The sequence below is a fragment of the Rhyacophila brunnea genome, unplaced genomic scaffold (genome assembly GCF_057557595.1).
Source record: "Rhyacophila brunnea isolate RB1 unplaced genomic scaffold, BYU_Rbru_1.0 scaffold_17, whole genome shotgun sequence".
NCBI classification, from domain to species: domain Eukaryota; kingdom Metazoa; phylum Arthropoda; class Insecta; order Trichoptera; family Rhyacophilidae; genus Rhyacophila; species Rhyacophila brunnea.
Window position 1 is genome coordinate 16,457,750 of NW_028232827.1, and position 23,845 is coordinate 16,481,594.

General features: G+C 32.1%; 1 protein-coding gene across 1 annotated transcript in view; it reads left to right on the top strand.

Moving 5' to 3' along the window:
• The window catches only part of LOC147073769 (uncharacterized), a 65,587-nt gene that overhangs the window by 30,571 nt on the left and 11,171 nt on the right, over window positions 1-23,845 (top strand). The window contains exons 5-16 of the mRNA XM_085944680.1: window positions 9,198-9,358; window positions 9,898-10,029; window positions 10,671-10,850; window positions 11,593-11,994; window positions 12,187-12,826; window positions 13,738-13,847; window positions 15,048-15,212; window positions 16,129-16,307; window positions 18,078-18,210; window positions 19,833-19,947; window positions 21,431-22,785; window positions 23,515-23,578. Of these exons, the coding sequence (XP_085800806.1) occupies window positions 9,198-9,358; window positions 9,898-10,029; window positions 10,671-10,850; window positions 11,593-11,994; window positions 12,187-12,826; window positions 13,738-13,847; window positions 15,048-15,212; window positions 16,129-16,307; window positions 18,078-18,210; window positions 19,833-19,947; window positions 21,431-22,785; window positions 23,515-23,578 (3,636 nt within the window). The remainder of the gene's footprint in view (window positions 1-9,197; window positions 9,359-9,897; window positions 10,030-10,670; window positions 10,851-11,592; window positions 11,995-12,186; window positions 12,827-13,737; window positions 13,848-15,047; window positions 15,213-16,128; window positions 16,308-18,077; window positions 18,211-19,832; window positions 19,948-21,430; window positions 22,786-23,514; window positions 23,579-23,845) is intronic.

Here is a 23,845-nt window from a genome sequence, read left to right on the forward strand (position 1 = left end):
TCAAACGGCTCCATTTGGTAGAATAAAGACTTCTTCAAAAACTTTGCTTTCTACGCTCTTTACCACTTACTATTAAAAAACTACGTAATATACAATAATATTTATTATTTTTGACATTCTTTTGTATGTATGTTATTTAAATGGTATTGTGTTTCACTTTGTAGCAATAGTTGATACGCTTCTACGTCAGACGTAGATACTTCTACGCCGTAGATGTGCCTACATCTAATAATTATCACAATAACAAGGTTGCGGCGTAGCGTGCTAGACTCTTCTTCTCGACACTTATTGTTTTCGTTACAACACTGTCGTCTCTTGACACGCAACTCCTTCGGGATAGTAAAACAAATGGAAATATCCTTTTGACATGGAGCGATATTACAACCCACATTTTTCTATAATTGATTGCAATATTTCTGAAAATCAGACATTTAAATAGAAACCTAGGCATCTGCTATATCCACTACTATGTGTTCTTTCTAACTTTACTTAGAAATGTAACACATTAATGTAAACTTTTTGCTTCGTTTTGATGACAAGCAAATTAAGATTAATATCAATAGTACGATTGATGCCCTGAATTCACATGAATCATTTTCTATATAATAGCTTAATATTTTATAAATAGATTTCCTGAATTTATCCATACGTATTGAAGGAGACAATATTTTTACAGTATACCATATTATATAATTTTCAACAGAGGGGTAAATTATTATAAAGCAATTAGATTCATAAATAATCTTCTTCTTTTTTTGACGTAACAATCCAAAGTAGATGATGGCCTCCTTTAGCATCTGCTTCTATTCAGATGTGTTCAAAACCATTTCCTTTCAGCTTAAGATGCTCAGGTTTTTCGACAGTATCTTTCCATCTTATACAAGGTCAACCAAGTTTCTGTTTGCCTTCCGGCTTCCAGAATGTTAGTTTTTGTCAAGTGTGAATTTGACAATCATTGACACCTCGCACCGGACTCAATTCATGTGAGCTCAGCACTTTTTCATGTGGTTTGTCATACACCAGGTTTCCGAGCCGTATGTGATAACTGATCTAATAAGTATTTTTTACAAGATACATTTGAAGTATATGTTCAATCCTTTGACACAGAGCACCTTCATTAGACTGAAATTATATTTGTTGCCTACGACAATAATTATCTCACATTCTTTCATTGAAGATATTTGTAACTTCACATCCATCAATACACTGGAATAATTTTACAGTAGCACCATTGGCGATTCGGTGGTGTATTGGTATTGTTTTATGCAATGCCTATTTCAATGCTAGCCAATAATACCAATACAATTGCTTTTATCATACTTCCATGGTACTACTGTAGCATTATTCACGTCTATTTGAACATAGCTCATCAATAATAGCTCTACTAAATAACCAGCACTGTTAATCTGTTTTAAATGACGATGAGCTGACATCAAATATTTAAATATTATGGAGGTACATTTTACATAAACTTAAAAACATATATGAACTATAAAAATTATCCACTTTTTCAGTGTAATGTTTTTTTTTCTCATGTTATTTATTCTCAAATATCAAGTGAAAATAGGACATTTTGTAATTATACATTTAGTAAAACATACATTTGTATCTACAACATGGTTTGAATCCCAAGAAACCGTCATGAATAATAAATTGATTTAGCATTTAACAGCTGTGTCAATTCATAAAAAATGTGTTTTGACTGTGGTAGACATGTCTGAACTCGATTCGAGTTATCTGACCGCTTAATCGAATACATTCCTCCACTTAGTCAAAAGTATTGATTTTTTTTGGTTAACAGTCAATAATTTACTGTCACCTTTCCCCGAAAAATGTTTATTATTAATAACTAAAACGTTTTTGGTATTCAAATTTTAAAAACGTTTTATCGATTGGTATAAAATATAGATTGATTAATACAAAAATCATGACTTCAACATGAAATCAGAAAGGTTTTGTTTTCGTAAAAATCATACATAACCAATTTGGGTATCTACACTTTGCATTTATTTATAATTTTACATTCACTATCAATAATCATAGTTAAATAATGAATAAAAAAATATTACTGTTTGACAAAAGGTATATTTGCGTGCACGATGGCCGCGCGGCTTAAGCGTCGGTCTACAACGTCGAGGGGTCCCAGGTTCGAATCCTCGGAATAGCAAATATACATATTGTTTTTTAATTTATGTTTGAGTCAGAGTATGGACCTAATAGGTTGAGCAAGTGGCTAACATCCATGTCTCGTAAAAACAGAAATCTGTTAATTCAAACATCTACTCTGTGGAGGCCCATATCTTATTAGGATCGGACATGGTTGAAAGAAGAAAAAAGAATATGAATTATAATTATGTATGTTGTCAAAACTTTTCTTTCAGTTTTACCAATATTTTTATGTTTTACGTATTTTACATAATGTCTCGTTTGATACTAAAATATTCACGTAGTATTAAAAAAAGAGTCAATTGTAAAACCATATATAACTGATCTGTAGATACATTTCGGAAGAATGTTGTGAATTCAAATTGGTTTAATAAATCTTCTTATTCTGTCATGTTCGTGCGAGAGATGCGTCTAGACCAGTGATTCTCACGTGAAAATTAACTGTGGCCGCACAATTGACATTGACAGTTCTATGGAAACGTCTGGTGGCCGCACCAAATTTCACTCTTGTTGAGATTGAAAAAAAAATAAAGCTAACTTTTATTTACTAAAAGAATGGATTAATTTATTTATAGACAAGTCCAATTAATAAAAGACATTAGAACATTTTTAGTACCTACATATCTATTTATTTAAAAATAATGCAATCGGAAAATCCTCAATACTCCTTTTTTTCCGACGCGAGCCGCATGGCTGCTTATAAGTTTACATCTGTCAACTTTACTGGCTTCGAAATTATTTTATAATTTTATATATAGATTTTTGAAAAATTATTCTGTAAAGCGCTGGTGGCCGCAGCAAAATCATCTGGTAGCCGCACATGAGAACCACTGGTCTAGACCAGTGCTCCGCAACCGGTGTGCCGTGAGACGATGCTAGGTGTGCCGCGGTGCAATAGCCAAATTTACGTACATGGCTGGTAATATATTTGAGCACCTGCATGAACTTAATAACACAATGCAAGGTTAGAATGAAAATATATTGACGTGCTCTGATAAATTAGCAGAATTCAAAAATAAACTCGAACTTTGGCAGAAGGAGTTAAGACAAGAATCTCTACAAATGTTCCAAAGGAACTACCAGACCACCATTGAAAACAAGCAATCAATTTTGGATCCGTCTCAAAAACATTTAACTTTGCTGCAAAAGAAATTTCATCAGTACTTTCATACAATCAATGCGACTGGATACGAAACCCTGTTGCAACCAATGCTGAAAATTCTATAGGAGCGCTTTTCCTATAAATTCGAGAGCGATTTGTTGAATTCATAAATGACGGGACGCTAAAACTGAACTTCGCCGATGTTCCATTGGTTATTTTCTGGATTTCGGTTAATAAAAAATATCCTCGGATTTCCGACAAAACTATCGTAGTTCAGCTCCCATTTTCGAGTCGAAACAAGTCACCTGTGGCGCTATTTTACTACGCTAGTATTAATTAATATTTTAAAACATCTTATTGTAGGATACAATTTATTATTATTGTGTCAATACTCGACAAATAATTATTCCTAACCCGACAACTAACCATAAATATATTAATATAGTATAACCATACGAAAAATTGCTAAACATAAAATCAATACAACTAATTTTACCTCGAACACTGTTTTAAAAATGCTATTTTAGAGTATCACGCTGTCTTCAACCTTATCTATAGGTAGGGGGGCCCCGCCAAAGATTTTGGCCTGGGTCCCCCTTCAGGATGTGGGGTCCATGTTTTGGTGTATACATTCTTTTACGTGTGGTGTGCCGCGGAATTCTGGGAAGACCTTTGGTGTGCCGTGGGTGGGAAAAGGTTGCGGAGCACTGGTCTAGACTGTCCTCAGTCATACCTTGGGCGCGTCATTGGGTTCAAACATCATCGATGGAGTAGCTGGTTGCAACAAGCAAATATACCATCACATGCTTCGCAGTTTTAAGGATCATCTGAGTATCCTTACTTCCCCATATTTTGGTTCTAGTTACTCCGGTTCAAACTACAAAAAACGAAATCCTGCATTTCACAAGCAGAAGTTTCACGTGGGGCAATATTGAAAAAGGAATTATACAACATTAAGATTTTTTTTAAATAATCAATATTTGACCTGACGAGTTCAAATTGACTCCGTAAGTAACCTTACTTAAATTTAAAATATTTATTTTTATCAAAATTCCAATCGTTTTTAAGTATTTTATTTTAAGAATTTACGTGGACCCAAAAAAACCGCCAATATTTACTCGTAAATAGTAACTCGAAAGAAATTGTGTAATACCTGCCAAATTTTCCATTTTGACCATTCGTTATTATTATTATTACAACACAGTACTTACCTTATTTTTTTACACTGAACCTTGGCACCCTCACATTTCAGCACAAATCTATTGAGTACGTACACCTACCTTTTTACCATATTTCGATCCTAAGATGATAATTATCGTATCCGGAAACTTGTACGTATGTACAATAATTATTATAAAACAATCATTATTCGTAGGATGTTTTATCACATTTGAATGGTCAAAGACAAAGATTATAATCAGTATCATTAGAATTATCTTCAAATGTGGTAATCTTGCCCATTTTTTTAATAATAAAATGCTTGTCAAATTTGGTATCACAGAGATTATAAATATATTTTTTTATCGTAAATATTTCACTATAATGTCAACATAAATTTTACTAATGGTTTTATAAATACGTTTAAAAATTAATAAATAGAAAAATCTTAACACCACTATGGATGTACTGAAATATGACTATATTCTAAAACATTAGATCGAAAGGTTTAAAAGAATATTATTTTATGTAATAAAAATACTTTATGCAGTCATCAAATTAAAAAAGAAAATTAAAAATATAATAAATTAATATACTTATATAAGTATATTAATTTTAAAAAAAGTTTAAAATAAATATAAAGGATAATACGGCTTCAAAATTATATAAATAGATTATCTACAACGTTTAAGGAATGTTCAGGCTACTGCTTTGAAAATACCATAAAATCTCCATTTTGAAATACGTGGGTAATGAAAAATTTAAAAGCATTTACTAAATTGATAATTGTTGGTCATTTGGATGGAAATAATAAAATAACTTGGCTCTTGAGATTTTAAATAAGGTTGTCAATGTTTTCACTTTGTTTAAAATGACAACATTGTTTTGGGCCTGCTAGAATAAATGTCATTAGTTTAGAGGTCGAAGTATAATGGGGAGCTGTCAAACCACATAATCTTTTTTGTATTTCCTGGGAGCTATACATTCTTTATGGGGGTGATAACACGTCGCATGATTATGACGGCGCTGGATCGGTCACGTGTGTAATGTCGGGGGAATTATCAACAAAGCCGGATATATACACATCCCCTCAGTGGCGCACCCAGGATTTAATATTGAGGGGGGGCCCAAGGAGGAGAATGTAAATTAGTCCCATAGGATCTTTTTCTTCTTCACAGACTAATTTCTCGTTTATCGGTCTTTTATCTATTGCACTCGGTGTACTTACACCATGGTCCCCACACCCTGAAATGGTCCCTCAGGCTACGATATTTGGCGGGCCCCCTACCTACCGCTAAGATTAAAGGCAGTGTGAAACACTACATTAACGTTCTTCAAATTGTGTTTCAGTTCAAATTAAGGGTACTTATACAGTGAATTATTAGCGATTTTTAATACATCTACTTTAATAATGGAGCTATAGAGTATCGACACATAATAATCAAAAAATATATTGCACAATTATATAAGTAATTGAAAATGTTCATGGCCATGAAGTATAATAGCGCCGCAGGCGACTTTTTATACTATTAAAGCTAATTTATTATGTGTGTTTATCTCACTTATCTGGTCAACCCGAGACGCCGGCCCCCCCACAGCCCGGGCCCCCAGGCTAGAGCTCTGTCAGCCCTCCCCAGCCATGACCTACACCACTCCGGAATTCGGGTGAACACCGAGAATTTTTCGACAGTTCCATTAGGGATTGTGTTTCTAAAAAAACCTGACATTAGTGTTTCGAAATTTTTGTGTTAGAAATTAAAAACTAAGAAATTTTTCTAAAAAGGGTGCTGGAGAATTATTACAAATCATTTTTTTGCCGTGTCTTTATTTGTCTAAGCCCAAAGGTATAGTTTATTGGCTTTCAATTTCAATGTTTAAAATCATTCTGATAATTTTCATTTTTGGGGGGTGCCAGGGCCCCTTGGCCCCCCCTGGGTGCGCCACTGCATCCCCTTAGGGTGACTTAGACCAATTAATAGAAGCCAACACTAAGGTACGTAGCTGGAATACTCAACGGGATAGTTGAGAATGATTGGCAACATAACTGGAAATTGTCGGTGAAGGAAGTCGAGAGTTTTAGTGTCACATGATATTGGTTTATGAGACGAATTAAGAGAAATATAATAAACTAAAATATTTTTTCATTAAAATACAAAAATAAAAAAATCATTTCAATACCTACCTGTTTAAAATGATTTTTTCTCAACAGCTTTAAAAATGCCAAAGAAATACGAAAAAAGCAATTCAATGTTTCAATGTTATATTGTCATATTAATTAGTTAACAATCGACATAAAAGTAAATTATTTTTTTCTGGAAGTCAAGGCAACATTTTGTCAGGTACAACCTTAACACCAAAATTATTAATTTTTAGCTTAAAATATATATCGATTCTTTAAAGACATTTTGGGTTACCACATGTTTTAGTAATAACTTTGTCTTGTAATTATGGAATAGACCCGTTTCTATAATATTTTATTAATCACACAAAATGGCCAATTTATTTTAGCTGACACATGAATGACAGTTCACACTTAAATAATTAAGTTTCTGAGAAAAGTTTGGAGTAATTTATTACCTACCTTTAAGTGACTCAACACTGAACTGTCTCGACCCGTTTGCAGTGGCGTAGAAGTAGATAAGGAGCAAGTCAAAAACTTTATTTTTCTACTATGTCACAGTGTATATTATTAACTTTATTTTTAGATAAATAATCTTTATACCCGAACGCGGACGATATTATTACCACTGCAGTATTGAATAAAATGAATATTAGCTATGACATTATGTAATAATAAATGTGTATACATGGCGCCGAACAGGACTTGAACCTGTATTCACTTGATTCCGGTCAATGTGCTTTATCAATTTAACCACATGTTCCCTAATTAATAACGACAAAATTAACTAATAGTCATTCAACTGAAGTGCTTTACATGTGTCATTGACGACTGGCCTTTCTGGTTTTGAATTAAGGTACCAATAATAAATACCTTAATCACCTGTCACTTGTCATTAATTGCTAAATTTCTATTGACCACTTTGTTTGACGATAAACAACGCTTGATAATTTTGAATAATAAATAAATATACACGGCCAATTAAATGAGTTAGGTACATCAGTGGATTTTCTATTTGTTCATTTCAAATGATGCAGCAATCATAAAACAAACAATAAGTGGTAAAAAACAGATGATGGTTAATTAAACCCTGACGGCTAAAATTATTAAACATGGAACATGCTTTGCTTACTGATTCTCTAAATGCTGGTTTTCCAAATTCGAAAGAATTTATTTGTCAAAGTAACCGAATCCAAAGGATTCAAACAATTTTACTTTTCGGAAAATTATGTAATTACAATTAAACTAAAGAAGTAATAATAACAGACGAACAATATACGTCGCGCAGAATGTAGGGTACTATCCTTATCTATGAGGCTACTGAACGTAAAATGAAAATAATCGGCGCGCGTAAGTAATCGGGGCGGGGCGCGGGCCGCGGGCTGGCTGCGCGGGCGGGCTGCGCGTCTATAATTATTATTCTACGTCTATTTTTCGTAACGCTTTTGCGTCGGAGATCATGAGTAAAACATGTTCCATGTTAAAACCAAGATTTAATATTTACTAATATTTTAGTTTTTAACAAACATTCTTTCAGTAGAAGCGATAAATTTTCGTGAATATTACGCCAGAACCGTGAGTGTTTTGTAACGGTAACTGTATCAATGAAGACCAGTTATCTTTGTTTGTTTAATTAGTTTTTTTTTTTAAATTAAAATGAGAAAAATACACATGTCAAGCTTTTATATATATCAATGAGTAATGTTAAATTGATATCTAAATCTAACGTACCTATTTTTAATGCATGGCAAACAATTTAAAGAATAACTCTATATTATTATTTTTAATTTCTCTTAAAATTCTTACAATAATTGACCTTTTATTTAAAAACTATTATTATTTTTCCTCTAGTACGAGTACCTTCACTGAACAATAAATCGATGACATGCGAACCTATTTCCGTCCAAAGCTTTATGACACGATGACTAAGTATCATGCTAATTGTAGATACTTCGTACTTACGTGTCGAGGTGTAAAAATAGGTCTCAATGCGAAAGATTTTTTTCACAATTCGTTTTTTATCAAAGAATTTTTGTTTGGTAATTTTTTTGAGTTTATCTATATTAAACTAGAAAACTAGCATTTTACCGTAATTCGATTCCTAGAGCTTTTAAAGCAGTATTAAGTGTGAACATTTTCGTTTACACTTTTGTTTTGTGTATCTCATTATTTTAACTGCGTTATTAAAAATGATTGATTCACTATAATCTATGTTTTCCTTTTTTGTTGAACCAAAAAACATCAGTATTATCCTTAAATTTAAAATTAAAATCAAGAATATTTTAAGCAGAGAGGTAAACTGATTTTTTAATTTATTAATATCGTTTTTTTTTAATTTTTTGAGACAAAAACGAATCCTTTTCTTATGTTCGGTCATAAGTTCTTACGATATAACGGGATACGCATTTTAATAAAAATTGTATGTGTTTTGAATAAGATTATTTCGTTTGTCACTTAGACTAAAAAACGAACACAATATTATAGAATGGATCTAAACATTCTAGTTGGTATTGTGAAATAAGTCAATTTTTATCAGTTTACTTAGCGAAATTTATTTAAAAATTGATTTATGTAATTTGAAGAGAATAATAATTAATTTTGAGACTAAATACATACTCGTACATCTAACACGATAATCTTCTGACTTTTCAGAGCTGGTGATAAAGCCTGCCAATATCAGGATATGGTGCCACGACAGAGACTTGGGGCGGCTGCAGCAAGTTGTGTGGAGAGGACAAGGCGCTCGTCTTCGGACTGAGGTTTCCAGCCAGCCTGCTGTCAAAAGATTTCTTGAAGCTGTACCACATATTATGGTGAGCGTTTATTTACTAATATAGATGCCATCCAAATTATATGAATTAAGTTAGAGCCACACATAAACAACTGTCAATATGAATAACTCAAAAACATGAATGATTCATCATCACCTTCATTAGAAAGGGTCGATACACTGCTGGATGAAGGCTTCTCCCAATTCCTTCCACTCTTCTCGGTCACTAATTATTCGCTACCACATACACCGATTTTCTTGAATTCGTCTATCCATCGGATTGTAGGTCATTGTGGTCGTTCGCCCTTTGGGTACCATTGTATGACAGCATTTGTCCAGCGATTGACCACTCAGCAAGCGACATGTACAGTATGTTGCAATTTCATCTGCTTAGCAATCTGATGTTGGATTATCCGAATAAATTAACCGAATAAAACTTATAAAATATATTATATTATACTGAATTTATCATAATTTTCCAATCTATGCGGGTTTTCTTCATCTGCAAACACTACAATCTGTGAGATGGTTTGTATATTTTTTTATGAATATTCGCATTAATTATTAAATAATTATTCACAGGGTACCATAAAGGAAATGCATACAGCTGTAATTGAAAACGACGTTGGAAAACTGAAAGCCTTAACCGAGGATCCAGTTCCAGCGATAGTATTTTCAAGCAAAGATGTTAACGGATTGACCGCATTACACAAGGTATGATTAAATCCGACTATCAACAAAAATATGTTAATGCACCTCATCCTTATTGGTTTTAGAATTAAACCACCTATTACATATTTGAGGAAATAATAATTTTAAATTACGAATTAATTGATTTTAGTGATTAATTTTCTAGGACTAATTTATTACATTTTCTAATTGTTCACGGGTATACGTCCGTCATTTTTGAAGTGTAAAAGGAAACGAAAACTACTGTAAAGTGTGAACTTATAATTTAATGCACATTTATCGCTATGTGCGCCGTGCACCAAGTTATATCAAGGCCAATATATTTGTTCACTACAACAAATGTGAAAGATATATTTTGTCTGTGAAAACATTTTACCAAGTTTCACTGAAAACTTAGTGTATTACGTACAGGCTCAGTATATTCCAGGTCCTTTTCACTTCGATCGGCTTACTGTAATCAAAGATGTCATAACGGGTTATATGCGCTAGTTGTGGATGGTGCACCACTGATTTAAAAAGTATACCTACTGTTCATATTTTTACGAACAGTAAAAACAACCGATCAAAAATACTAGTCAGAATATGTTCTTGCCCTACGTAAATATAAGTTTTTCATATAATTATACATTCAACTGTATTAATTTCATTTTACATTGTAATTTTAGGCTGCTGGCTTAGGCCACCAGGAAGTGGCCGAACATATCTTAGAAAGGTTTCCGGAAGCTGTAACTGCCGTGGACACCGATGGCCGCACACCTCTACACTGGTCTGCCCTCAATAGGGATGACGATTCAATGTACAACCTCATACTACAGCATGGTGCGGAAGAAGGGAAACTTGACAATGCAAGTATTTTTTATTAAAATACTGTAATACCTGTAACCTGCGATGGCTGAGAGGTAACGTGCTGGTTTATAAATTCGTGGGTTTTGGATTCGAATCCCGAGACTGACAAATTCTCATGTTGTTTAATTTTTGCTATATATTTGAACCCATACCATTGACTTTATAGTTTGAGGACGTGGCTTTTATAAATTTATTTTAAAAATCTATTAACAAACCTCTTTTCGAGGTGGACAAGACCCATATCGTATTGTAGATCCAATAAAAAAAACTCAAATAAACCGCTTCGCCGTATGTTTTTATAAATGTATCATGATAAATTAGGTACTGTATATAAACATATGCAGGTTTTATAAGTTGGGAAACTAATTCGACATCTCCTACATAAAAGACCGGAACTGCGTTGTTGGCTATTTTGACTTGGTTGCCTTTTATTAAATAGTTTTAAAGATAATAGGTACAACAATGATAATCGAAAAAAACAAAAATCCAATCAATATATATATATCAACTAAAAAATTACGATTTCAGTATTAAAAAATAACGTTATGGTGTCATTAAAATCGTACTACTGAAAAGTACCATTTTGCCGTTACGGCTTTACACGTCAGAGGTGTCGACTTATAATTCGTAAAAAGAATTTAATTATGAAGACCGTTTTTGCTATTTTCTACTATAAATTTATAGTTTCACCAAGAACTAATAATAAAACTATATTTTTTTTGTTTTTATCTGCATCAACAGAAGCTAAAATCAGCCGGTTTCTACAAGAATCGTCCAACGGACATCGACAAGTCACTATTGCAAGTTATCCCCGAGGCTCCAAGAATAGCCAGTGCTTCATATCCATCGTCCTGGGACTGGAACCTTCTCAAGACAGACAACCAAGTTCTGACTTTGCCCAATAGACAGAAGAAAAATAACGCATCTCCAATTATTTCACCAACTGTCCCCACGAGTGTACCAATTAGTATACCAGCGCCAAAGACAATAACTGAAGAAATACTACGCAGATCATTACGGGGATCCCCAGAGCTTTTATCTCCCGCCAGCAGTATTGCCCATGAAGTAATGACTAATAATAATATAGAGAAACTTCAATATGATCAAGAAACTTACTTCGACAAAGACAAACTGTCAGAAAACGTAAGTATTTTTAGAGATTCTCTAAGAGAATGGCGTGATTACTGAGATCATTGATTTGCATTGCTTGATACCTAATTGTTGTTTTTATGTGTACGTTCTTTCTTCTCTTGCGTGACGTGATTAATGTTTTTCTCTAAACCCTGTACTTATTATTTGACCCTCTTATCACATTGATCGAGCAATTTGTTTCAGGAATACGAAGAAACAGAACCTGAACACGAACAACATCCAGAAAAAATCGATCACCACGAATTGAAAGACGAAGAAAACGCCAATCATGAAGAAGTCGATGAACGCGAAGACAGTGGTAACAATAATTCTCCTACAGCAGAAAATCACATAAATGCTATCTCTCCAGAAAATGATAATGATCATACACATGACGTGACTCCTCCTAAAACTCCAGATATACACAAATCAATATCACGATCTACGACTAAAACACCAGGATCAGCTCACAGTCACCGCACTATAGTAGGTAGAACTCCAAGTAGAGGTCACGGAGAAGAAGCTACTAGTGATTTTGATGACGATGATAATCTCGATCCCGAAATTCAAAGCGCTCTTGATGATGATGATGATGAATCAGATGATGATAAACATAAAAGACCAGAAGTGCAAGACATTGATGACGAGAAAGGTGATGAACCAGACGTGGAAAGGCTCCATAGTGCTCGTCGAAATAGTTTGAGTAAACACAGTATTAACGATTACGATGATGACGATGTTCACGTCCGGGGTGAAAGTCCATCGGAGTATGGAGACTCTCATAAAGCAGACACCGCTGATGTGCTGGACGTTGAGAATATGAAGAAAAGACAAAGTGCTAAAGGTTTCATACATATTAATTATATATAAAAGCTATGATAATATGCGTGATATACGTTAATACTAACATCTTTCATTCAGTAAGAAAACTGAATTGCAAGTTAAAATAATTCTTTTATTTTACTTGGCATACTCGTATTAATTGATCAAAGTTATTCAAGGTCAATAAATCTTTTACGTGAAATATACAACCATTTTTTATATAAATCAATGGCATACATTACAAAATAAAACTCACCACCTATACCTATAAACTATTTTTCTTATTCAACCTATAATTATTCACAAGACTTGAGAATAAACGTTCTTTATTTAAAATCAAAAAATAATATGTATATTTCATCAAATCTTGTGAATTATTTTTGTTGAATAAGAAAAATAGTTCGTTGTGCAAGTAAGTACGTTACAGCTAAAATTTGGATAAATCCTAACGTCGACTACGAATTAAAATAAATACTTATTATTGACACATTGAATCAACCACAAAATCAGATTATCAAAATCTACGTAATTTGTAAAACATTTCAGATGTATGAACATTTATTAGCTAATTTCGTCGTATTTAGGTAGTACGTATGTGGCTATATAATTATAAAACACATTGGCGCGATTCTTAAGAAATAGGTTTGACTCTCGCCCGATGTCATATTGTTTTCAAAGATTTTTTCTAAAATGTAGATATCTGAGTTATTTTCAAATGATGTAAAACTCAAAAATGACATTTAGTAATTTATAAATTAATATCGTTTTACACTCTTTTCACAACTTTTATATATTGTGTATTTACTAATCATATTTTGGTTCTAATAACTGCATATTTTGTGTATTAATTAATAACAGCATTTTTATCACCTTTCCCAATGGTTCGTTACCACGATTTATTTTATTATTTTATATTTACAACTTAAATCACAGGTCGTGTTTCTCAAGGAAGCGAATCAACAATAGAAGGGATCGTCAACGCGGATCCAGAGGTGGACTCGCTCGAAGCTGACCAAAGGGAAAAAGAAAATTCGCCGATTGAGGTATTTCAAATACGCTAATAAAAAAAATGACGCATTTTATTACAATACTAGCGCTTTCTAAAAATAGCTTAGGTGTTTACTAGCCTCTACCAAAATATCTTTTATATGTTTTCAACTGAAGGTAACCTTATTTTAAACATTCACCAATCACGCTAGATACTATATTATTTATTTATATCCAAAATCACCAAGCTCATTATAATTTATTTCTTTGCTCGCTTTTACGTCTCATGCCATTCAAAATTTACTAGGAAACTTTTAAAGTTTTTTTTATTAATACTTTCGTGTTTTTCTAAACAAGCGTTTGTACATATTTTTAGCTTCTAGATTTTTTTCTCGCTTCTCTAAATTTAAATTGATGCAAATTTTGTAGTAAGCATTTCTATAGAGTAGCTTATTTAAATTTTTATTCGGAATAAAATGCTCATATTAATAACCCACATGTTTTTTTAATTCGAAGATGTTTCTTTTACATATACTATACATATTTATATTATTTAAATAGAATTCTGTAATCATTCATCATTTACGTATATATAAAATTGTATATATTAAATTGGTACTTACTTACGTAGGTTTCAAATAAATATCAAATCGATTAATAAATTCTCATTAATATATGACATCACTTTAGTAAACGTTTATCCATTTAATATAACATAAATCGCAATGCTTTGTGGACGTATATACCTAATATAAATATATTTTTACCATTTAAAAAATAAAATTATAAACAGTAAACACCAATATTATCAATTGTAAGTAGGTAAGTGTAATCACAGCATGTCTAATCAATGAATAATGTTACATATTATTTAAATCTTATGAATTATTCATTAAATATAGAATATTAACAAGTAAAAGCACCTACGTTGAAACTAAAATTTGTATAGATTTTGAGGGCTACTATTAAGTAATATTACTTAAAATTTCAAAAAATGGTCGATAATATTTATTATCGGAATTTGAAATGGTATTTAGTCTCTCGGATTATGATCGATGCGGGTTCAAGTCCCGTCCAGTAATAAATAATCTAGGATTTTGTTCAAATATATTGTGTATTTCTGATGTTCCGAATTGTGTAAAATACGCGTTAATATTAATGCAACTTAACTTTATGGTAAAAGTTTTGAAAGTAATTATCACTAAATAAACGACTTGACACCTCATCGTTGGCTGCATACTCTATTGATTTTGTAGAACGGCGGGAATAACGAAGACGAAGAAGTCCAGAATCTCATTGATACTGGGAATATGGAGCAACTCGCAGCGCTGGTATTAAATGGTGAAGGAGAGCGTCTAGTTGGACAGATGTCTTCTAATCCAGAGCTTCAAGCATTCCTGGACAATGTCCCTTCATACATGGTAATATTATTATTAATTTCAAGTATTAAATTAATTACAAAACATCGTATTTTAAAAGAATGCGTTTACTCTAACTAAGGTGTGCTCTAAAAACAGAATCTCTTAAAATGTTTCTTATAATATTGGGAGTAGGTATTTAATTATTATAATCTGAATAAAAAAGTAGGTATGACTCTAATTTGTTTACAGTCACTTTTGTTAATATAATAGGAATCATATAGCTTCTTAATAATTATTGTTATATTATTATTACATACTAGCTGCTCAAGTCTACTCCCTATGTGAGTAATTATGATATGGTATTGAATTTGGTATGTTATAGTTAAAAATAAAATTATTGCATTGTAATTTTTTATCTTATTATATTACTTATTATCTTGCCCACCTTGCTTATTCGTATTGTAAAGACAGCAAAATAAATGTTTTATTTATTCATTTTTAATTCTTTTATATCTATGAAGTTTATTTCAAAATTTTAATATCCGAAAAAACAAAAAATATATATATTTACGCTCTACATTCGATGTGGATCTCGGTCGCCTTAAAAATAGGATTCGAAACCTATTAGGTTCATGCTTGGAGTACAAAAACTCGTTAAAAAATTAGTATATGTGCTTGGCAAACTGGGGATTTGAGCCTGAAACTTCGTAAACGGACACTTTACCAATTTTCGCAGCTACAATAATACGAGTAATATGGCTAAATTTTCAATATTACATGTCAAATTCAAGTAATAATATAATGGCAATATAAAGGGGTATTTATTACATTCAGATGTTACCATATGGTTTTTTTTTTAATCAGTATTAAATAAAGAATGCTGCCAGTCTAAAAATCATTTCCAAATTAATAAGTTGTTTTAAAAATAGAAAATTTAAATAGTTCATTAACAAATTTGCTCATTAAATTAAAACAGAACAAAATAAAACGCGTGCACCTGTCGGCACGAGAGGGGGGATTGAGGGAACTCCAGGCTGCGCTGGACAGGCGCAAGTTCGCGACAGCCCGAGACCGCATCTCCCCCAACGGCGCTACGCCCCTCCACGTCGCGACGCTCTTCGGGAAAACGCCGGTGCTTCGATACTTGGCTGGAAGGTGAGAGGAAATAATGCAAATATTAAACACAAATATTTTCCAACAAACTAGTCTTATATGCTGGTTTTTTTTATCTAAACGAATCTTTATTTATTGAATCAATAGGTAATATAACGCGATTGCAAATCTATCATAAATATGCCATCGTCATAGATGCAGGACATATTTTTATTCGATGCACTAATGTCGGCTAAATATAGTATACAAAAAATGTGTCACGTGTATTCAATTTTCAAATTTAGCATCAATCGTTATCGTAGTTTTTATTTAAGAGGATCATAATTCAATCATTCAAAGGCTTACTACACATTAAAAATATTGCATTATGTCAGGTCACTATATCAAATCAATATTGAATTTTTATTCAAAATAAATTTTAAGAAACACTATTTTTTAAATAATTACCATCAATTTACAACCGCAGCTCTTTTATGTTTATAACATATATAATCCCTTGGTCTATTACCACGTTATCTCGCACTCCATGCCATGTGAAACCTGCAATGCGTAGATGCGTAGACCGTGGCAATGAATCAAGGGAAGTGGGTTGACCTTGTGCTTACCCTATGCTCCGATGCTAGAACATAACGGAGCAAATTAAGTAACAGATAATCAATATGTGTATCTCAATTATAAATCAATGAAAAATCAATCAAGTAACCGACATACTTTTAATTTTATATCCATGAATGTATATGGATTGTAAAATGATTGAAAATATTAAGCCTATAATATATTTATATAAAAAATCATAAATAACCAGGGAACACAGAATTAATGGGAACTGAAATACCTAACGGATGTGGAGTAACAGACAACTGATCTCGAGTGTGGAATAATAAGGGATTAACAAACACGTGTCAAAAATACGGCATTCTAAATTTTTACTTCGTTCTGACAACTGCTCTCATTTTATGCACGTATATAATGTGTGTTTTGTTTTCGTAGGACACTCACACATTCAAAATATAGCGTATTGGGGTATAGCTTATCTGAATTATATTTAATAATCTGTTCTGTGAAAATAACGATTGTCAAAAATAGCCATGGATACATCAGTGTACTGCTGAATAATTTTTATTAATAGTAATAATAGGTATAAGTAGTAATAATTAGTATACATATTAATATACAACGGCGCTAATGCATATCGCAATACAAATTAAATATGATACTGGCAGAAGATGGCTGCATTTTAAGGTGGTCATGAACCTCAACCATGAGGGAATGATAAAGCAGAGAGAAATAATAGCAAAGCTCCCACCAATATGTGACACAGAGTCATCACAGAGTTGTATTGTGCACATATTATTATCTAACTAAATAAATCGGCGTAGATGGTCTACGCCGCTAATGGAATACATGCTACGAATTTTAATAAGAATATATATTTTGTAATAATTGAGTTAATTTAAAAAAATATATTTATCGTGAAAATGAGTTTTATTAAAACATGTTTGAATTATTAAATAACTTTATGAAAATAATAAAAACCAACCACCAATTATTGTAACTACTATAAACTGGCAAATATCGTGTACTAAAATAATATGTCGATTTCTGAAAACATTGTTTTTCATATAAAACACACGACGAATCTTCTACACATATAATATGCATCCCATAAATAACACAAATAACCTAATTTACACTGAAAGCCAAGAAGCTGACGAAAGTACTATGCTGAATATTGTTGATGTTTAGCTTATAAATATATTCACCCATTACATGGTATTATAATAATTATATTTGTAATTAATTCTCATACAGATTCCCAGAGACTCTATCAGCTGTAGATTTTGAGGGAAGGACAGCACTGCACTACGCTGCTGTTCTCAAAGACAACGGTCACTATTACAGCATTCTACAGAATATCGGAGCAAATCCCAAAGACCAAGATGAAGTGAGTGAATTTGACATAACATTAGATTAATTTATTTTTCATTTTAAGTCATAGCTAACCACCCCGTTGAATGTATGCTAGTTTGCCATGTTGGATTTGAATATCGAACGATCCTTATCCTAGCTTCTTATCATAAATGCGGTGACACATCTCTGATTATTGAATATGCAGATTCTAGATTAATGACCACACAGTTACTCAAAATATATTCTGCCAAATAATGGGTCTAAAGATTTTTTTAATATGTGGGTCTTGGCAGTATACATTAGTATGTTGGTATCAAAATAGCAAACTTGATTATACAAAACAGCATTTTGGGTATAGACCAGTTTTTTCCAACAGCACACCCCACCGGGGGCTAATTTAAAAAAAAATTTGGAGGGCAATGTGCATATCATTAATATTTGGTACATTTCTTTTTTTTTGTTATAAAACGCATTTTCGAAAATATTTTTTTTGATATTGCAACCATGACTTTCCAAGAAAATTACTGTTGCCATTCCCATTTAGTTGAATACGGCGCTATAAATGATTTGTTACTGAAAAAAGAAATCGTTTTGATATCATAAATTGTGAAAATTTAAGATTAAAATTGACCAAATTGGTACCTCACACAGTGATGCCAGCCGTACTATAATTATAGTATAATACTATAATTTTAATTCCGCGAAAAATGTAAAATACTATAATTTTACGCCAAATATACCAAAATACTATAATTTTAAAGGATTCAAGACAAAAAATGTTCCTGTACTATATATTTTTTAGAAATACTATACTGTTTACGCCTTCGTACTATAATCAGCATAGAAAAAGATGGCAACACTGACCTCACATAAAAACTCTTTGCAGCTCACATCAAGCATAAGGATCGCACTAATTTTCTTCCGAGTTGTATATCTAATATAATTACATAGGTTACATAATTACTTACGAAAGTTAAATTAAAAACCGTATTGCCTTTGTGCATTTTTTATTTGAAGCAATTATTTTTTTTTTCAGAATTTGTTAGTTAACTAAGTATAAAATTTTGATAGGGGGAGGCATGTCAAAAATAATATTTTGGACCATAGACTAACTTTTATATCGAGTCTTCTACGTCACAGCGCTGCAAGGATTAACACTGAGATTAACACTATTATTTCATGTGTTTTTTTTAACCATATCGCGACCTCTTTTAAATATCTGACAAATAGATTGCGTCACCCGAATCAATGTAGTGCCTTTATTGTTGTTATTATTATTATGAGAAATGTTTTTTAATATATTTGATTTTATTTTTTAACAGCATTTAACTAGGTATGTACTGTATAACATAAATTTATTTATACAGATACGGTTTATCAAAACTCTTAAATATCATTTAAATTTGAATATGAAACTCACAATCTTACTTGTTTGTCTGTTTTATCTATAAAAATGTCTTGAAAATAAATATTTTTCATACGTATAATAATATAAACGGTCTCTCATTATCATCATATTAATTTGTGAATTTGTGACATTTCTTCAAATCTGTTTAATACTTTAAAAACCCTCTTAGGTATATTTAAAAAAAACATATGCTGCTTTTTCTAACTAGATATGATATACAATATATACATTAACATGTTATTACACAGAATGGAAACACCCCTGAAGATTATTTACAAGACGATAAGTATTTATCCCATAAGCAATTACTAGCAGACTTCGGTGCTGATGAAGTACTGGCTGATGAAATGCTTAACGACAAAGGTATTTAAATAATTATAATATTCATTTTCACTATTTTCCTGCAGCAAAATGCTTTAAATAACGAAAAAATGCGTAGAATATAAGCTAATGATTGTTTATAATAAATGTATTTGCAAATCTGCATATCTTTATAGTTTGTCAATTAAATAATATGTACATGATAAGATCTTGTGAAAATTACTAATAATAATTACTCTACCAAATTAAAATTAATTTAATAATGCAATAAATGAAAGACATTTCAGTTATGTATTATTCTATTACCTACCAGTCAATTAGTGTAAGTTATCGACAATTAAAACAATCATCAACTTATAGTCTATCCATAGTACTTAACTATCTAATTATAAGTACCAAAGATGTTGAATAAAACCTTCTTTTATGGAGACGGAGCCTATAATATATGCATACGAAATTAAACCAACATAAAAAAGACTACTGGTCTACAAAGTATCATACAAATATTACAGAGTTCCTAATGTATTCATTGTTAAAAATGTCCTGTATAGATTAATGACAATTATGATAATCTGAAACTTTCTTCCACGATTTTAATAAGAAAACCGGTGAATTTTTCAACATCTTTAAAATGTACTTATAATTTTATTGCATGCATAACTTAGATATAGTTAATAGGTATTATTAACATTTTAGCGAGTGTTTGGCAAACACACTTTACGTCGTGTGCCGTGCACTTCGTGTTAGCAAATTTTCCCGTGTTATATAAAATCAACCATTTTAAGTAAACAAAATATAGCTTTAAGTAATTTAAGATAAAATATAATGGATATAGGTGAAATCTTTTATGGCTTTATAGTTTTATATTAATTAAAGTTTGACAAAATCATCTGATAGGAACAGTTTTAGTGAAGGATAATATTATAAAATATTTTCAAGGTAAATCGTGTATTATATTTCTTTTGACAAATAATTGATAACCATGCATTAAAGTGTTCGAATACTTGATTACAACAATGATAAACGTAAAAGGAACATGCATTTATGAAAAACTTTATATCCTGCGATTCAGGTAAAGTAAAATTTATTTAAATAATACATTATTAGTCCTTCGGAGGGACATTTCCAATTGAAGCAACTTTCTCTGAGACGGACGAAACCTGTTCTGTTATATTAACATTTAATAAATGTGGAATCTCTACAATAAAATTTGCGTTTTACTTAAACTAATAATAAAATGCATTTCCACCATGAATTGACAGTTAATACAATAAAAGATTTTAAATAGTGCAGCCACGTGGTCAACATTGTCTAAAACATAGCTAGTAAATTGTAAATATATATTTTTGATCTAATGAAAAGGTAATTTTTCTCAAATATGTAAAAAATTCGGTTGATACAATAGAGGTGTAATATTTTTATCGATTCGATCCGGTTTATCTATTTATTCATTATTTTAGTTGAGCTTATTTATTATTGGCTGGTCAGTATACCAACATTCAAATAATGTCTTGTGCGTGAATAGTCCCCAACGACAAGTGTTCGTCGAGGCGTGAGTTGGATGATCCAGAACTCATCACAGTCTTGGGCCGCTGCTTTCGTCTTCTTCAAGAATCTCGCCGCCTATCCACCGGCGGACCACCCCCGAGCGCATCGTCGAACCAAGGTCCTCCTACTACCTTTCTGGGGCGATTCCTCACGCGCCCAGTCTTCGAGAGGATAAAACTGCGCATCACAAAACTAGATCACAACCTCTTCGACGTGATTTGGCCAGCTGTCAAGAAACTACCTGACAGTAAAAACGCGGTAGATGCTGTAGAAGCAGATTTCAACGGCGGAATAGTAGCGCCAGATTACTACGCATATGAAGTATTTGAAGAATTTACAATGCCACTTATAAAAGATCTACATTGTATCAATATGTATTCAGATTTACAAAAACATCCCGAGTCAATGTTTCTTCCTCTTCCAAATAAACGAGAAGACGTGGAAAATGTTCAGCAATCGTATTTTGTAATAAATCACGATTTAGATCCTGCCTGCAAATATGTTTTAGCTGGAACTATTGAATGCAGTCGAAATCTGGAAGAATTTGAGCTTCCACTCAATATGAATGTGGGCCAATTGGAGTCAGTCGAAAGAAATTTAACGAATATTCTACTAAGTACTGATTTTGCAAAACTATTCGATCATTCAAATCTTGATGCAGACGAAAAAGGCGGAGTTTACTATACCATGAATGAAGTATTGGAAAAACCTTCGGAAATAAGGGCAGTTTTGGCAGCTTCCGGTTTACTTATTCCGTTATGCGACAGCAAAGAAATCGACGACGATCAGCGACTACATGGAAAACACTGGCCGTACGGACGAGGCGTATTCGTAACACACAATGGCGATCTGGCCGTCTGGTTAAATGTCCAAGACCATATAAGAATGATAACTAGCACTTCGCATCGACACCCCGCTGAGGTTGGCAAAGCGTATTCAGAGATTTCTAGAGCCATGATGCATTTGGATGAACGGCTCAAATATAAATGGGACGACAAACTTGGATTCTTATCAGCAAGGCCGACTTTCTTAGGCAATTCCTTGCACTTTACTTTAACAATAACACTGCCACAATTGAGTAAAGATCCAGAAAATTTAAAGCATCTGTGTACTGTGCGCGGTTTAAATCACAGAGAGACGCATAGCCCTGAGATAGTTCGCGTCGGAAACTATCAAAGTTTGGGATTAACTGAACTTCAAACGTTTCATGATTATACTACAGCTGTTGGGAATATTCTACAATTGGAAAAAGATCTGGCAATGCAAAATTCGATTCATATTGCTGAAATGTTTGTTAACATATTTCGTAAAAGACGAAACACTTTGGTGGACGCTAATACTTAAAACAGTCAGCACGACTAATAACAATGTACAGTTTTTTTACTACTCGGTAATTTCACGCTTAGTTCAGATAGTGAATTATTATTTGTTTGCATATTTCAATAGTCGTTTTATTGTAGTCTGTACTCTTTTCATACATATTTTAAAAGACTTTAGTGAAATCAAATACAAGTGTCATATGGGATTAGGAGAAAAAATATTAGAAGACATTTTGCACTTGCGACAACATCGGATACATTTAGGTCAGTACTGAAAAGCATTTACAATAATATGTCCTGAAGTATTTTTTATTACGAATAAAAACAAGCTTTTCTGACAACAAAAACAAGTATAAATAATTATGAAAATATATCTACCATTTCAATACATTCATAAGAAATGAATGCTGGTCCATATACACTATAATATTAAAATATATTAAATAAATTCAAGAAAACTAGCAGTCATTTTAACAGTTTTTTTCCTAATTCTGTGTGCGAAAGGAAAGGGGAGATAACATGTCTAAAATCACTACTCTTCAGTAAAGTCAAAATACTATTTCGACCACTGTTTGTGTAAAATTTACTTATCAGACTCGTCCCTTTACTAGTTTATGCATTATGGTTGATTCGGCATAATATTCAAATAGGGCCAAAATGCCGAGAAGCCATAATGCATAGACCCTACATATTTCACTTATAAATGAAAGGTGAACGAATAAACTTCATATTTAATTAATAGTTCAATGGATTGAATAATATTAAGACGTTCCTCAACAACCTCACTGATACAAAACATACGCTACGTATGTATGTGGTTTTATTTTAATATTTTAATAATAGTTTTACGATATGTTTATTTGAAAATTCTTAGTTATGGCGTCTAACTTAATTTGTGTGACATAACATCGAACATATTATTATTATATCGTTATACGTAATAGAAAAGGTTACAAAGGAATACGAAAAGCTTAAAATGGTTCTGTATTCAAATTTCTTTCAGACTTCTCTGTTTTTCTTTCGCACACATTATTTAACTATTGGAGCAAAATATAATAAAATAAACAATTATA